A 15116-nucleotide genomic window follows, 5' to 3' on the forward strand; every position below is an offset into this window, starting at 1 on the left:
CACTAGTTGTCGCTCCAGATTCTGCACCCTATGGCGTCGTTCTTGCATTATCCTAGCGCTATCACAACCAGTTCTCCCGAAGGGGCATCTTTCTTGGGCCCCTCGACTGCGGCTCGGTACGTCGCGGGGGGATCTCAGTCGCTCCCGTGGGGAGGCGACGGAGGCTTCCCTCTCAAGGCCCGCCGTGTGGCCATGGTCCCCTGGACCTTGCACGATGTCCATTCAGGCGTCCCCACAGACGGTGCCAATGTTCGGCAGTTCGGGTACCGGACAGTTCGGGAAGATCCTCGAGTTGATTGGTGGGGTGTGGCTTGGGATCAGGTCGTGAGGGTGGTGCTGGAACAGACGACTTCCCGGGCTCTGGGTGTAAAAGGGGGTTGTCACCTGCAAAGACACTCCGACGCCCTTGTCAGTTTGGTGTGCAGGCGAAAAAAGGGATAAAGTGGTAGGTGTCGTACCTTGGGGGAGGGCTAGGACCCTCCCCATATATACTGTGTCAGAAGTGGGTCCCACCAGAGAAGTCCCACCTTCTTCGAAGCTTCCTCATACAGCTGTAGCGATGAGCTGTTAAGGACGCGTGTCCGAGTCGATGGCTAAGCAGCTCGCACTCGACCGTTCGGGTCGGGTGGTCTACGTGTCGGGTCGGCCCACAATCAGTTTGGGCCAGGCCGCAACAGTATATTTTTTAAGTGAATTTTACTGTGTCAAATAATGGTTGGAGTCTTAAAAATTTGTGTATAAAAACATGCTAGCTTACAAGAAGGTATCAAAATAATATAATTTTAACGGCCCGTTTTCACTCGGTATAATTATGACCCGAAAGTGTGTAAGTTTCATCTGGTTTAGGGCTAGGTACGGGTCTAACAAATAGGACCAGTATATATTTCGAGTCGGATTTGGGTCATATCAAACCCTATTTTACCCAACCCATGAACACCCCTAGTCTTGGTATTAATAAAATAAACTTTAAAATAATAAGGTAGTATTTTTGGTAGGAGGATCTGGGACCGAGACTGAAAAATTGGAATTAAATTTTTAGTATTACGACATAAAATTTCTGTCCTATTAATACCTCCAAAAAGTAGGAACACAAAAGATTAAAATTTCTGGAGATCGAGACTGAAATTTTAATAACATTTATTTTCAAAAATACCCTTATCCAACTTTTCAAATTCAAAGTCTTACCCACGTACCCTTTTTCCTTTAAAACATGCCTCTTTCTCTTACAACTTATATCCCCACCGCCACCACCAGCACCATCGCCGTGGCAGGACGATCTTGCTGTCGACCTTCGATCACCCAACTTCGCCTCCAGGGCCACTACCACAACCACCATTGACATCAAGTGCAGCACAAACTTCAGCGCAAAAACCACCACACTTACAACTTCTATCTCCGCCCGCATCTCTCTCCCTCCAATGAAGTCCCACACCCTTTCCTCCAACTTCCGTTGGTAGAGGATTGTTCTCAGCTAGTTCTTCTAACTGAGATGGTTGTATAGTGTTTTGACATACTCTAAACAATTTTTTTATTATCCCTAAATATCTTCTAAAATTTATCATAGTGACAACCCTACAACTTGAGCACATATCAAAAGAGGAGAGAAAACAAAAGATTTCTTGTAAATCTAAAGCATTAAGAAACAGAAATTGTCTCTGAAAGCACAAATAAATTAAATTACCAGAAACAAAGAAAAAAAATTAAAACAAGTAATTAACAATAGAGGGTAGTTTACTTCTACAGAAAAATACAAAGATGGAGAGTAAAGGCACAACAGAAGGAAAGGATTAAAGCGACCATGATAAAATGTTTTGGCTCAACATATAGCCATTGAAACAATGTAACATTTTTGACTTTGTTACTGAAAAATATCATAGAAAGAAGACCATACAGAGTAAAAAGAATATTTAAATAATTTTATTTATTTCAGTATTTATATTTATCTTAATTTTTAAATCAAATAGGACACTGAGACATAATTTAATTTTGTACATTTTATACCAAATTTAATATAGACACTTAATTTAGTTTATATCTCTTAATTTTCGTCTCTCAATTTCAATCTTTCTTCTAAATGCAAGCCAAAAATTCTCATAATTTTTAAAATATTATAAATACTTGAAGAAAATGTAATATAAATCATAACCATAATAAGTATCGGGAAAAAAAATTATAACCATAACTCTTTAGAATCTTTCAATATTTATTAAGAATTTATTATTTTTCAAAATATTATGAATGCTTGAAGAAAATGTAATATAAATCATAACTATAATAAGTATCGGGGAAAAAAAAATCATAACCATAACTCTTTAGAATCTTTCAATGTCTATTAAGAATTTATTCTTTTAAAATTCATTTTATTTGATACTACCTTTGCATAATAAAAAAAACTTCACCCTAATTCTACCAATAATATACCTGCCCTGTCCTATAACCTTTTAAATTAATGTTTTTCTATTAACTTATAGAGAAAAGTATTGTTTTTGTCTCTAACGTTTGGGGTAAATTCTATTTGTGTCCCTAACGTTTAAATTATCCTATTTGTATCCCTAACGTTTGTAAAAGTGATTCAATGTTATCCTACCGTCAATTACACATCATGAACGCTTTAGTTTAAGTTTTAAAAATTTCTTCTTGAAGTTAGAATATAAATGTCTAGAATAGATTTGATGATCCACTTTGAAAAATAGCTCATCAAAAGTTGAAACTAATTCCTAAAACATTTACATAATTCACTTTTTTAGGAATATAATTGAATCTAAAACACAAATAGTGGGTATAATATTAAAATCGAATACATTCAGGTGAGACCTAATTGAAAATGAATACATTCAAGTGAGAATAATTGAAAAATATAATCTAATTTGTTAGTATAATTGACAGTAGGATAACATTGAATCACTTTTATAAACGCTAGGGATACAAATAGGACGATTTAAACGTTAAGGACAAAAATAAAACTCACCCCCCAAACGTTAGGAACAAAAACGAAAATTTGCTCAAACTTATATATACACACACCGAAAAAATATGAAAGATATATCTATACCTCGATCTCATTTCGCTCCAAACATAAATTTATCTCAATTAAAATTTGTCTTTGCACGGATTGAATAATTATCCGTCACAATTAAGTTGGATAGACTAAATATCCGAATATATAAATTATCCGTCATCTCTACTTATATTTAAAATGAAAACAAAAAATTTAAAAATATATGAAGTGTTTCATACTACATTCATTTAAACAAAACTTAAAATTGACCTTTTTAAAATCGATATCTTTTTTTATTGTAATGATAAAAAGATAGAATTTCAATCCTAATCATCAGAGTTGTTTTATGTTGATTCAATATAGATATACTGTTTGATGCATTCTCATGGTTGTTTAGTATATCAATCAATAAAACCATTGCAACCAAATTGTCAGCGTAATGCACTACTTGTCACTTTGACAGCGCTATGGCTTAAAGAAAATCAACCAAAAACTTTTCCATTTTCCATTAACAATGATGGTAAAAAAGGAGGCCGAGACAATATTTTAACTTTTAAGAAAAGTAATTTTCAGACATCCAAAAAGAATAAAAAAAATCTCTATCAAAAGTCAACAGAATAGTAAACATGTTTAAAAAGTTTTAAAAGTAATTTTTTTGAGTTTTTAATTTATAAAAAATAGTCGTATTAATATTTAGTACAATTTTTTGAAAAGCTATTAAGGGGCTTATAGAGAAATTAAAAAAAATGACTTCTCTCATAATATTACTATTTTTTGTGCTTATTTAGACGCCATTATTTTGATAACAAAATCTTTTCTTAATGAAAAAAGATTTTTTTTTTAATTTTTTAGTGTGTTTAGTAAATTTCTAGTAGTAAAAGTAAGGGTATGTCTAAAATGAGCTCAATTGAATAAGCCACATTCATATAGACCATTAGATTTTATTAGATAAAAATCAAAGGCTAATATAAAAAAAGAGTATTGATGAACTCTAATAAATATAGAATATCCTAGTACATAAATAAATGCTTTAAATGGCAATACTTTAATACACAATACTTTAAACGGTAACAAAATCTTTTATTCTTAAATAATTAAATATAAAATATATAAATATAAAATATATGAGTATTTTTTATTTATTAAAATTAATTATTATACAAAAATATTTTATAATATTAAAAAATTATATTAAAATAATATTTTATATTACTTAACAAATAATTAGATTATCATATTTAAAATTTATTAACTAACTACTTTTATTAAAGATATTATTATATAATATAATTTTTTATAAAAATATAATTTATTTAAAATATTATATAATATATATAATACATAAAAATATTAATTTTTTTAATTTTTTTTAAAAAACAGAATAAATAATATAATTTTAAATACATACCTAAATAAAAAAATTAATATTTTCATATATTATATATAAATTTTTTAAATTTTACTTTTACAAATATTTTGATAAAAAATTATATGATATAATAATATATTTAACAAAGTAATTAGTTAATAAATTTTAAATATAATAATCTAATTATTTATCAAATAATATAAAATAAATTTTAATTATTTTATATTTTTATATTGTAGTTTAAAATATCATTTTAATATTATAAAAAAATTGGCATAATAATTAATCTTAATGAATAAAAAAACATATTTTTTGTATTTATTTATTGTATATTTTTTAGAATAAAAAACTTCTACTTTTATATAATAAAATATGTGATAATCTTCTTAATATATATATTAGGGGTGGCAAAATGGGTCGAGTCCGTCGGGCCGACTTGTCGAACCTGCTAAAAAAGATGGATCAGGCTAAGATTTGAAACTTGCCAAATTAAAAAAATTCGCCAAACTCCTAAAATTTTTATGCAAATTTTTTTTATAATATTAAAAAATCATATTAAAATGATATTTTAAATTGTTATACGGTAACAGATTTAATATGTTTTCTGATTTCAATGTTATTATATGATTATAATTATTTAATATATAAAAAAATTACTAGATAGTATATATATTAGAGGTGATAATGCGGGCCGGCCCGCCCCAACCCGTCTCATCCCGCCTAGACTCGCACCATAAACAGAACGGACTGGCCCGCCCTGCCAACTAAAGTGGGTATAAAATGCTAGCCCGTTTGACTTTTAAAAAAAAATAATTAAAATTAACTAAAAAATAATAATTAAAAAATTAAAAACAAATAAAAAATAGCCAAATATAATATAATTTTTTTTACTTTTTTTTTAATTTTTAACTTCAATAAAATTGTTCAAAATAATATTTGTCAATAAAATCATCTTTATTTTAAAAAAATAAGTCACATAATTTGAACATATATACGAAATTGTAAAATAAAATAAATAAAGTCACATAATTAAAACATATATACATAATTTGGTAAATTTTTTTAATTTGACAGGTTTCAAATCTTAGTCTGACCCACCTTTTTTAGCGGATTCAGCGGATCAGACCGACGGATTCGACCCATTTTACCATCCCTAATATATATATATATATATATATATATATATATATATATATATATATATATATATATATGTGTGTGTGTGTATATATATGTTAATAAAAAGATTATCACATATTTTACTATAAACGTAAAATTATTTTGTTCTAAAAAATATAAAATAAATAAATACAAGAAATATAAATATTTTTATTCATTAAAATTAATTATTATACAGAATTTTTTTATAATATTAAAATAATATTTTAAATTACAATATAAAAATATAAATAATTAAAATTTATTTTATATTACTTGACAAATAATTAAATTTTTATATTTAAAATTTATTAATTAATTACTTTGTTAAATATATTATTATATAATATAATTTTTTATTAAAATATTTGTAAAAATAAATTTTATTTAAAACGTTATAGATAATATATAAAAATATTAATTTTTTTATTTAGATATGTATTTAAAATTATATTATTTATTTTATTTTTTAAAATAATAAAATAAAATAAAAAATAATATTTTCATGTATGATATAATATTTTAAATAAATTATATTTTTAAAATATTTTTATGAAAAATTATACTATATAATAATATCTTTAATAAAAATAGTTAGTTAATAAATTTTGAATATAATAATCAAATTATTTATCAAGTAATATAAAATAAAATTTTAATAATTTTATATTTTTATGTTACATTTTAAAATATTATTTGAATATAATTTTTTAATATTATAAAAAAATTTTGCATAATAATTAATTTTAATAAATAAAAAATTTCATATATTTTATATTTAATTATTTAAGAATAAAAGACTCTATTACCGTTTAAAGTATTATGTATTAAAGTATTGTCATTTAAAGTATTTATTTATGTACTAGAATATTCTATATTTATTAGAGTTCATCAATGCTCTTTTTTTATATTATCCTTTGATTTTCATCTAATAAAATCTAATAGTCTATATGAATGTGGCTCATTTAATAAACACATAATTGTTGAGCTCAAAACATCTTTTTTTAGAAGCTGTAATTTACATCTTTTTTTTTAAAGATCTTTTTTCCCAAAAAAATATTTTTCATGTAAAAAATAAATAAAAAGTACTTTTATATCGTTATACCTAAATATAATTGATATCCAAATATAAAATTATTTTTATTTTTTTATAAGATCTTTTAAAAAAAGATAACTCAAAAAAAGATATTTTTTTAGAAACACACCCAAACAAGTCCTTTATCACATTTTTATAAAATAAGTACTTTTAGAATTAAAAACCCAAATACAAAATAACTTATTTATAAGTTATTTTTAATATAATTATTTATTATTTAAATTATTTTTTTAAAAATAGATTAATTAAGCTATTTATCCAAACTAAAAGTAACTCCTTTTATTCTCTTTTAGATTATATCTCTTTTTTGCCGTTAATTTTAGTTTAATACACTCACGTACGCTAGCGCGCACAACCTCAATATAACTGTGATATAACATATAATTTAAGAGTGTTTACAGAGTGGGATGATTTGGGTTTGAAAACAAATAGAAATCGAACCAAATAAAAAGAAAAGGAGTGTTGAATTGGTTTACGAAAATGGATGAAATCAATTTTTATCTTTCACATTATATTAAATCAATTCCTATGGAAACTTATAACTTTGATAGGATTTAAATAAATAAAGGAAGCAAATCCTAAGAAATCTGACAAACAAAAATTAATTTCTGATATTTAAAATAACGTAATATTTGATCTTATCATTAGATTTTTTTTAAACAAAATTACAAACACACTGGATAAATTTGACTTTGAAGTTATTTTAAAACTTAAAATAATTTAATTTAATTAAATTTTTAATAAAAGATGAAAGCAATTCCCGCTAAATGCTAGCAAATTTATCCGGTCCGAAGTTCCAAACAGAATGTTTTATATACAAATTAAATCAACTCCGATCTAAATCTTTTTTGAACACAAAGTTTAGAATCAAAACAAGAAAAAGATAAAGAACTCTGCCACAATACAATTCAGAAAACATGAACACAAACAAATCAACCCATTGTTCTGACCATAAATTTGTTTCTTCTATCAGCAACAACAAGAAAATAATCTCGATGCAACCCACTAAAGAAGTAGCTTCCACTGCTGCAAATCTCAACATGTTGAACCATCAACAACAATTCTTGAGGGGTTTGCCACTACCACAAATTCCAGTGCAATTCCAACAACAAAGAAACATTCTTCCAATCTATCAATCCGGAGTTTGTGCAAAAAAGATGCAAGAATTTGTCCATTGCCAGCAGCGCCGGCCGGCCGACAACAACATTATCTTCTGGAAGAGATTTGTGGCCGAGTTTTTCGCTCCAAATGGTAAGAAGAGCTTCTGTTTCTCCTTGTATCCAAGAACAAAAACCAGAGCCAATTTTTCCCTTGGTGGTATGAAAAAATGTGATATGTGCAAGAAGAATCCTGTTAATGGCTATGAAGTGTGTTTTGATGTTCTTCCAAGGCTTTTAATGGTGAAATATGAGAGTGGACTATTGGAAGAGAAGCTTTTTACCGACATTCCCCGCGAATTCAGAGACCCTTCTGGCTACATTGTTCTGGTCTGCAAGAAAGCAAGAAGAGAAAGCTTGTTCCACAAGTTTCGTGTCGTCCACGAAGGTTCCATTCGAATAGTCTTCTCCCCTTACATCAAGATATGTTCTTGGGAATTCTGCGTGACGTGCCACGAAGTGTTCATTAGCAGAAGGCATTTGGTTCCTAATGTGAATCAAATTGGCGATGCCATATCAAAGTTCCGGGATTTCGCAGCCAATAATAATGACAACAATAATGTTGCTGCTGAGGAGTTTCAAGAAAGTAGCAGTAAGTTGGTTGCAGTAACACAAGAATTGGCTAAGAAATTGGAAGTTCCAATGCTTGATGATTATTCGGGGTTTGCTAAGAGCTATGTTAGGTGCCTTCAATTATCAGAAGTTGGGAACTCTATGAAAGACATGATTGATTTCAGCATACGGAATAAGATTGGACCTATTGAGAGCTTGGCCAAATTCCCAAAGAAACTTAGAATTGGTGATCATGGTGAAGATCAATTGCAGCAACAACAGCAGCATCAAAACGGGAATCATGATTTGAATAATGGTGGTAGGAACAATGGAAACACACCTGGTATGCAAATTGGTTCTTCTAGTTGAGTTTTATATTAGTTATGATGAAGTTGCTTATAAATTTTTAATGCTTATTAATGTTAACACATTGACATTGAATAAATAGAAATGAACTTAAGTTGTCACCTGCATAGAGAAGCTCAACACCAACTTGAATACTTTGGAACTCGAGTCGGGAGTTACAAATCAAAATACATCACTTCTTCTCAGATAAATAAAACTATATTTTAAAGCATAAATGAGCACCACAATAAGATCAAAAAAATAGATTAAAAAAAAAAGGAAAGAAAATTCACCATCTTTTGCATACAAAGCAAGTTGTGGTTAGATTGACAACTGAATAAAAGTGGGTGAAAAAAGAAGCAAGAAAATAGGCGCAAAGTATGATAAATGCACTTCAATCATGTCTTTCCTGCAGGAAGAGAGAGAGCCTTGAATTATTTACAAGTGCTACACACACCTCATGATCATTGAAAACACTTTTCTGTTCTTTTTTCTTTAGCCTCTTCTCTGTTCAGAAAATAATTCACACATTCATGGGGTCATTTGTTGCTCCACCAAAAGCAGCAACACTGAAGCAGCAAACAAGTACAAAAACAAGCATTAGTATGGTTACTATTTTTAAACCTATCCATATATGTATCATAATATTCCATCTAGACTTGACTTCTTTAAAGTGTACTGGTTGGTAATAAAGGGTAGCATACACATTGGAATTTGTTAGTCAAGGTTGTTCAACACTATCTCATTTAACCAACGATGCAATAAGGACACGGGACATGACATGGCACGCAGACACACAGATTTTAAAATCTTATAAGACACGGATACACGATATATATATAAAAATATAAAGTACTTTTTAGATAAATTACAATGATATTTTGATATTTAATTGATATTAAAATATAAAATACTTTTTTAACTGCTTTAATATCTTCTTTTAATTAAATAAAGTATTTAAAATATTTTTTGTTTTAATAAATAATATATATGTTATTTCTAAACTCATTTCAAGAATACATGTTAAGAATAAAATTGGACACACTGAGATGTAATGGTATTTAGGTGTATCTAAGTGTGTCCGGAGAAGAATTTTTTATTTTTTATTAAGACACGGTTAGACACAGCAGACGAATGTCGATAAGTGTAAATGTCGTGTCCGAAATGTGTATGACAGCACGACAACTCAGCAAAGTGTCTGTGCTTCATAACATTTAACCAATTTGTGCACTCTAGAAGAGGTTAATCCATTGCAGGCATACCTGTGCTTTGTCATTGCTAGGTTGGTTCTTGATAAAGTGTGGTCTTTGGTTAGGTGTGCCTGGCGTAACTCCAGCTCCGCCCTGTCTCTCCTCCCTCACTTGGTTGAAAATGTGAGTGTAGCCATCAGCTGATGCAGGGTTACTAACATCCCACTCGCCGAACTTCGGAACAGCTGCTCCTTTGTCAGGCTGCCGCATCAGAATGCTAAAGTCAGAAAATTTTGTGAAGCAAACATTGCATAAAAGCTCTGATCAATCATTGATGATTTGATGTAATCTCAAATATTGTGTGTAAATATGCCATGTGGAACACCATGACCACTCATACCCCATTCAATGGTATGAGTTAGCACGATGTCCCATTTTTTATGTGTAAAGATAACACAAATTGTGTAATATATATGAAAGCTTTTAAGTTTCATGCCATGCATGGTGACCAAGAGAAAATAGGACTAAAAAAAACCAACAGTCTCATCGCCCCGATTAGCTGGTCTTAACCGGGATCTTCCTGGTGTTCCATGGCTGCTATCATAGGAATTCTTTCCTTCCCATGATGGACTATCCTTTCCAGGGGCTCTGGCCTGACGATGAAGGGGAGAACGTTCGATGCTGTACTCAGAACCAGTACTTTGTCTAGAAGGTCTTCTTCGGTTATCGGCAGAACCTACTCCCTGGCTTGCTTGACGAGCAGGAGAGTCAACAAAAGGCTTAGCATCAGTGTCTTCCTTGCTCTTCTGTAACTCATGTGTGGATGTCTTAGATCCCTTTCCAGATGGATGCTCTGAGTCAGTTCCGGGTATGGCCGGAGGTAGCTGATCAGATGATGAATTATAAAATGATAAATCCGAATTCTCCTCAGGGTCATTCGGATTTATCATCTTCGTGCCAGTTCGATCTTTCCGAGCCTTGTCAAAATAAGCTGTATATGGAACATTTTCTCCACTTTCCCAATTGCCAAATTTTGGTACATGCGATCGTTGCTATCAAATTCAGACATCAAAAAGAAGTATGTCAAGTACAGTTTCATTGAATAAACCAAGGATATGACTTATGGGTTTGGTATCTAGATGAATTAGAGTTATCAAATGTGGAAAATAATAGCAGAGGGTCACTGTGGATTGTATTTTGAGAAAAGTAATTATTTTTTTTAAAAAATATTTTTAATAGACAAAAGTTATTTTACATTTGGATAGACTTTTTCAAAAAAGCTTTTTAAGTATTAAAAACGTCTTTTGCTTCTGCTTTTTTTTTTTTTTAAAACAAGGTATTGTTAGTTTTTAGAAAAAGTAAATAATTTGTTTTTTTAATAAAAATATTTTTTTAAAAAGATGTATCCAAGTAGGTTTAAATCAAATAAAAGTACTTTATTTATGAAAAAAAAAGAGTATTTCTTTCACTCAAAAAGGCCAATCCTAACCAACTCTTTCCATTTTCATGGCAACAAAGATGATATTTTGATATTTCAGGAGTCAAATCAAATTGAAACTAGACTTAATAATTCAACATGAGGGTAGTTTATAGAGAACACAAAGATCATACAGATTGGAAGAATTTACACTGTATTTGTCCCCATTTGACTAACTCGTGACAATCTTATATTCTTAGTCTCTTAGTAACAAGTAAAAGTAAATAGAGCCAGTATTAGACTGTGCATATAAATGTGGTTTTCAATTTCAATCTACAATGATTTCATCCAAAGATGCTCTGATATTAGTTTATGTTAAGAAACAATAGTGAGATCATTGAGAACTTTAACCTCGAAAGTTCCCTAAGTACTGAAAGCTAATACTCTTAATTACAATTGGAGAGCTTTTCCTCAATAATTACAAGGATCACAAGTCATGCTAAACTGTTGTAAAGTGTAGATCGTGTTTGTAGGGCAGATCATTTGAACATTAGTTCTTATTAATTGTTTGGCTATGATTCTACGACTTTTCTTGGTTTCTCTCTACCTTTGACTATTGGGATACTTCAATTGATCCACTTTTCTTACCAGTTCTTCTATAAGCATTCTCAATTTCCTTGCATGACCGAAATACCAAAGGCAATAATCTAGCATCTTGTCAACAAGAGGTGCTACACCAACTTTCTTTCTGATGGATTCATTCCTAATCCTATCATAGCAAGCATATCCACTTACCAAGGTGACATTCTTATCGCTACAATATAATCCAATTATATTATCTAACATCTTACATTTTTACATGGTTGTCTACTTAAATAACATTGTAGCATGCATGAAAGAGTTGTTATCAACTGCAATTTTTATGAATGGTTGGCCCAATATTCTAAACATTTCTTTCCAATTCATCCTCAGAGATACCTTGATCAAACTTCAACAAGAATAATAATTCTAAGCCTAACACAGCTTTGACGTGAGAAACATGCAGGGAGCAACAATGAGATGATCAAAGATTGAACAATTAAAGCAAGCCTTTTATCTAACATTCTCAAATACGACTCCCTTCTGCACACTACTTAGGGAATCAGAAACCTCACTGCACTTGTGTGTGCAACATTGATAACTCTTTGTATTGTATCATCAAACATTTTGAGTCATTCAATTTGATCATCTTTATTCTCACTCATGTGCTCTTATGACTCCTTGAAATGGCTGCATCAGTATGATGCTTTTAACAACAATAAATATGTCCTCAAAAGTTTTAAATTCTTAATTTATTATAAGCTAAATAACGATGGCTGTAGCTGTTTACCACATAGTCCCTCATATCAGAACAAATAAGATGAATGTTTATGCACTTTACCACTTGCAAGCTTACAAATCAACAACCCGATTTTACTTGCACAAAATGATTATTTCAAACCTAAAATAAATAATTCTCTCTCTTTCTATTAAACCTAAGCTGGGAAGTTGAGTGCTTCTTTTTCACTCATGGAATTTTAATTCTCTTAACAAGTCTAATGATTAGTATTTCTGGTGAACATTTCAGCCGATCAAAGTTATTCTTAAAGCATAAGAACAAACACCACCGAGTCCGAGTGTGTTGCTCAGCTAGTGGGAGGTTTTGCTAGCTTAACCAGAAGCTTTTGGTTCAAGTCCAATGGGTATGCGACCGGCTATGCTCTAACTCGGAAGGGAAAGCTTTGCTTCCTAAGTGGTCCTACCAGGCTAGAGCAGAACTCCCTCCAAACTAAGGATAACTTGTTTCGACCAAACTCATGGATACAACCCTACTAGCTGCTTGTTCTCTCTTATCTTTGACAGATCCAAATATCCAATTTAGTAATTCACTACACATAAAAGTATAACATTTCCTTGATTAATTAGGTACATGATCCATATCTTTGAAAATTTTGAATTTTAAGAAATATATCCACCCACACAAGGCTACAAGCTAAATTCTCAAAGCAGCATGATTCATGGAACTAGCTACAAAGAAAAACCAAGAAAACTCTGCATGATAAGAATCTTATTGAATTGCTTCAAATTTCTAAGAAGCAGAACGAAAAACTGAAGCTGCTAATAGTTGATTTGGCTGCAGATGAAACGAATTGACCAAGAAAATCTTGTCTGGTCAACCATATCAAAGTCTAGAAGATGAACAGTCACAGAAACACAAACCAGGAGAACAAGAAGAAGAACCTCACCTTCCATAGCAATAACATAATGCAAGACATTGAATTTCCCTCTATTCAGTGACCAATTTGTACAATTTTCTCAGCAATCATAAACACATATAACATGACAAAACCATGACAAAAATTAAAAATAAAAATGAAAATATATTTACAAAAATAGAAGGAGGAAAAAAACTTACTGCCATTTCTAACCAAGCTTGGAAAAGAATCCACAGAAAGTGCAGAGCAGAAGAGACACGTGGCGGCTGCCGGCGAAGGATCAGAGTCTGACGCTGTGAGAAAAAAGAGAGAGGAAGAGGATTATGAAGCGTTCGTTGATCGGAGCCACCGGAAATGCTCTGAAAAATAATATATGTTTTCTGCTTCCAACTTCTCTGTCTACTAAGTCATACATGATATCGCATTAATTAAGTATTTTATTTAAATTAAAATTGACAAGAATTGAAGAAATAAGAAATTATTTCATGGAAGCCACCATTCATGTTTCTGTCACTTCCAACTTCCAAGTCATAATTGTTATTTGTTAGCACTTAATGTACACTCGCTTATAACTTTTAGGTATTATTTTGATGTATGTAAAGTTTTTTTATATAGTTGTGTAAGCACGTTATTTGGATGATTATTTATATAATCAATGTAAAAATAATTATTTTATTGATATAACGTTATATAATTTAATATACGTGTAAAATTATTTTATATTTAATTAAAATTAAATTCTTATTTTTTTTAAACGTATTAAAAATAATTTAATGTTACTTTTATTTTTAATGCAAGTAAAAATACTATTGGAAAATATATATCTTGTTAAATCTTAAGTTTTTCAGTAATTTAATTATATATATATATATATATATATATATATATATATATATATATATATATATAAAAGAACACAATGATGATGTGGAGTGGTGAAGACGATCATAATATGCGAAATATTTTCCTTTTCTAAATATTATTATTCTTTTATCTATTTTTCAAATGTATTCACAACAATAATTTCATGTATATTAATATTGTCACATGTAATATGATTACATTTATTTTTATAGTAATATAAATAGAAAATTTTTATACTAATATGATATTTATATTTTTTAAAATTATTTATTTAGATGATTATTTTTTAAATTTTAAGTTATTTATTTAAGTTATTTTGCTTAGATCGTTATTTTTTTAATTTTAAGTTATTTACTTAAGTTGTTAGTTTTTTAAATTTTAAAAACACTTTCATAAGTTGTTAATTTTAGATATTCACATAATTTATAAAGTTATTAATTTTTAAATTATAATTATTTTTTTATTTTTATCGACAAATAATATAATAGATATAATTTACGACAAAACTAAAAAATTATTTTTAATTTTTATTTTTTGATTAGATTAAAAGAGTTTTATATTTTAAAATAATATTCAATTTTAATTTTTTTTATGCCATTATTTTGAAAGGAGTGTAAAATAAAGATATTAATTAATTAATTAATTTTTAGATAAGATCAGGAGTGATATATAGTATATACAAGGAGTTAGAATTCAATATAGCAGGTAAATATGTCATTCTAGCTATTCGCGTCTT

General features: G+C 29.3%; 2 protein-coding genes across 3 annotated transcripts; one reads left to right on the top strand and one right to left on the bottom strand.

Annotated features, from left to right (window-relative positions):
• The first annotated feature begins 7616 nt into the window (after positions 1-7616).
• Positions 7617-8699, top strand: LOC112708864 (transcriptional corepressor SEUSS-like). Its single transcript, XM_025760792.1, has one exon. The coding sequence runs from the start codon at positions 7617-7619 to the stop codon at positions 8697-8699; it is 1083 nt and encodes a 360-aa protein (XP_025616577.1).
• A 106-nt stretch (positions 8700-8805) lies between these two features.
• Positions 8806-14094, bottom strand: LOC112710364 (RPM1-interacting protein 4). 2 transcript variants are annotated; one of them, XM_025762543.3, is made up of 5 exons: positions 14013-14094; positions 13717-13809; positions 10405-10917; positions 9938-10126; positions 8806-9244 (listed from the first exon to the last, which is right to left on the bottom strand). In XM_025762543.3, exons 1-5 carry the CDS (start codon positions 14013-14015, stop codon positions 9215-9217), a joined length of 828 nt encoding a protein of 275 aa, XP_025618328.1. In that variant the 5' UTR covers positions 14016-14094; the 3' UTR covers positions 8806-9214. The 2 variants fall into 2 exon arrangements, with proteins under 2 accessions (XP_025618328.1, XP_025618330.1); XM_025762545.3 differs by lacking the exon at positions 14013-14094 and having other exon boundaries at positions 13717-13968.
• Between the last annotated feature and the right edge of the window lie 1022 nt (positions 14095-15116).

The sequence above is a fragment of the Arachis hypogaea genome, chromosome 9 (genome assembly GCF_003086295.3).
Source record: "Arachis hypogaea cultivar Tifrunner chromosome 9, arahy.Tifrunner.gnm2.J5K5, whole genome shotgun sequence".
Taxonomy (NCBI): domain Eukaryota; kingdom Viridiplantae; phylum Streptophyta; class Magnoliopsida; order Fabales; family Fabaceae; genus Arachis; species Arachis hypogaea.